This window comes from Chrysochloris asiatica, unplaced genomic scaffold, assembly GCF_000296735.1.
Source record: "Chrysochloris asiatica unplaced genomic scaffold, ChrAsi1.0 scaffold00024, whole genome shotgun sequence".
NCBI classification, from domain to species: domain Eukaryota; kingdom Metazoa; phylum Chordata; class Mammalia; order Afrosoricida; family Chrysochloridae; genus Chrysochloris; species Chrysochloris asiatica.
Window position 1 is genome coordinate 20,380,777 of NW_006408542.1, and position 2,578 is coordinate 20,383,354.

A 2,578-nucleotide genomic window follows, 5' to 3' on the forward strand; every position below is an offset into this window, starting at 1 on the left:
AAAGAACCTTTTTTAATGCTGTCACACTCAGCATGGCTTCATTGAATGCTAACCACCCAAGAGAGTTTGCATGAGGGCTACAACGGATCCCAACCCCAATGTTGTCAAGACACAGCAAGTGATGAGCTTTGTCAGGCAGAGCCTAGAGCATGCAGTGTGGACAGCTCAGGAACACAGACTGAGAATCTACCCTTGGGAATAAGAGTAAGCACATCATTCATTGTTGAAACTTTTGTGAGTGAATTGGTACTGCCCTGGGACCATTTCAGACAAGTGGGTTACCCTAAACAATAGATCATGTTCCATGGTCAACTCCACTCCCCCAAAGAACAAACAAAATACAGATTTTTTAAACGCAAGTACTTGCTGAAACTCCAAACGTTTGAAACCAAGATTGCTTTATTTTAAAAGCCAATTGTGTTGTTGAAGAAAAGGCTATGTTCTCGGCCCATCTTTGCTACAGTTGGTGACTGCTTCGGGAACTGTGCTGAAGATGTGTATGCTCCTGGACCTGGGGTTTTCTGAAAACAGAACAGAAAGCAGAGATTGATGACATAGTGACCCCCAAGCTCCAGTCCTCCCGTGCCTGGCATAGTTAAGGAGTCTCCTGTGGAGAGACACAGGGCTGAAACTTAGTGGACATTTCAATTGGAGTGAGTCTTGGAGGTGAGGCCTGCTCCAAGCTGGGGCCCTGAGCAAGGCTGGGGAGGTGCCAAGAAAAGGGAGGACAGGCCTGTGTCCCTCTGGAAACTGCTAGGGGAGGCAGGGTCACACCTTGCCTATGCCCAAAGTCACTATGTCAGATAGTTCCTGTCCCCAGAATGCTATCTTCCCCCTCTAATTACCCCAGTCCAGTGGGAAGTGGATGGAGAGGACACAGTCTGAACTTGGTTGCTGTAATGCGCCATCAAGTCCTTCTGACTCATGGTGGTTGTGTGTCATGGAATCGGTTACGACTCACAGTGACCCTGCACAGAGGTTTCCGAGGCTGTAAGTCTTTATGGGAGCAGAAAGCCTCATCATTCTCCGACAGAACAGCTGGTAGTTTTGAACTTCTAACCTTGAGGTTTGCAGCGCAATTCGTAACCACTACACTACCAGAGCTCCTTATTCTGGTTCACAGTGATCCTGTATAGGATTTCTGAGAAGCATCTGGTGGGTTTGAACCACCAACCTTGCAGTTAGCAGCAGTCCAGTGCTTATCCTACGGCACCTCTCAAACTCCCATGGGTTTCTATCACTAACCAGTCTGATGATCAAGCAAAGTGTTTTTAAAATCAGGGTCTGTGGACCCCAGAATCCAAAGTATTCTCAAGAAATCTGCCCATTCTAATTTCAATGTCTTGTCTTGAAAACATCATTTTGCCAACTGTTTAAAGAAAGTTTCACTTCTGCCCTAAATTGCAAATGAATGACATTGTCATAGACTTATTAGATGAAGACTTCAAGGTCTTAAGTCAGTTTTTTCATGCTGAGTGCTCACACATATTCTTGAAACCCAAAGGGATTTTTCTCTTGGATCTACTTGAGACACACCAGAGTGGTGGTGAAGGGCAAGGACTTTAGAACCCAACACGCCTGACTTCAAGTCCCAGCCCCACCACCAGACACTCTGTGTGTCCCTGTGTCAACCTCTTTCTGTGCTTCATCACCCAGTGGATGAAGGAGGTGGGTATGAAACTCACTGGAGTCCCTCCACTCTGAGACAGACAACACTATACCAGGTCAACAGCAAGCATCATTCTTATTATTCATCATTATCACCTACTTGTCACTCCCATCCTTCCTTGCAGTTTATTATCTTTTAGGAGACAGGGAGGGTGGAAATAGGATTACCCTGAGAGGAGACAGACATCAGCACAGAGAGGATGAGATCAGCTGCCTTCAATGACAGGATGTTTCCCTTGCCAAAAACAGAAGAGCAGCATGCAAATCGAATCAAGGCCTGGATGACCGTCAAAGGAAGCTGTAGCCTTCATCAATGCTATGAATGAGGAGCCAGCACACAGGTGAGGTCCTGGAAGTTGAGCCCACAGAAGAGGAGGATCGATGGGCCTGGGCCCTTCACGACCACCCCTTAGGAGGCTACTGGTTGAGAGAATCCAGCTCAACGATTCAGTTCTAAATTACCATCAATTTACAACAATTCTGGTTGTTCTGGACTTCCATGAAGATTTTCCTATGAGGGAGACACTCCACAGACCAGTTGACCCAGGCACCAGGTCTCCTTGTTTTTGTTTGTTGTTAGGTGCTTTGGAGTTAGTTCCAGTTCACAGCAACCCTATGTACAACAGAACAAAACATTTCCCAGTACTGTGCCATCCTCACAATTGTTATTACATTTGATCAAGCCCACTGTGCTGCCACTGTGCCAATGCATCTTGTTGGGGGTCTTCTTTTTCACTGACCCTCCATTAAACCAAGCATGATGTCCTTCTCCAGGAACTGATAATATGTCTGAAGCTTGAGAGAGGAAGTCGTATCATCCTGGATTCTAAGGTGCATTCTGGTAGCACTTCTTTCAACACAGACTTGTTTGTTCTTCTGACAGTCCATGGTACTTGCTTTTTTTTTTTTT

At 46.0% G+C, this 2,578-nt stretch overlaps 1 protein-coding gene across 1 annotated transcript in view; it reads right to left on the minus strand.

The window, feature by feature from the left end:
- Positions 1–388: 388 nt before the first annotated feature.
- The window catches only part of LOC102824415 (chromosome unknown open reading frame, human C2orf61), a 108,224-nt gene continuing 106,034 nt past the window's right edge, over positions 389–2,578 (minus strand). The window contains 2 exon segments of the mRNA XM_006839428.1: positions 389–419; positions 422–521. Of these exon segments, the coding sequence (XP_006839491.1) occupies positions 400–419; positions 422–521 (120 nt within the window). The 3' untranslated portion in view covers positions 389–399.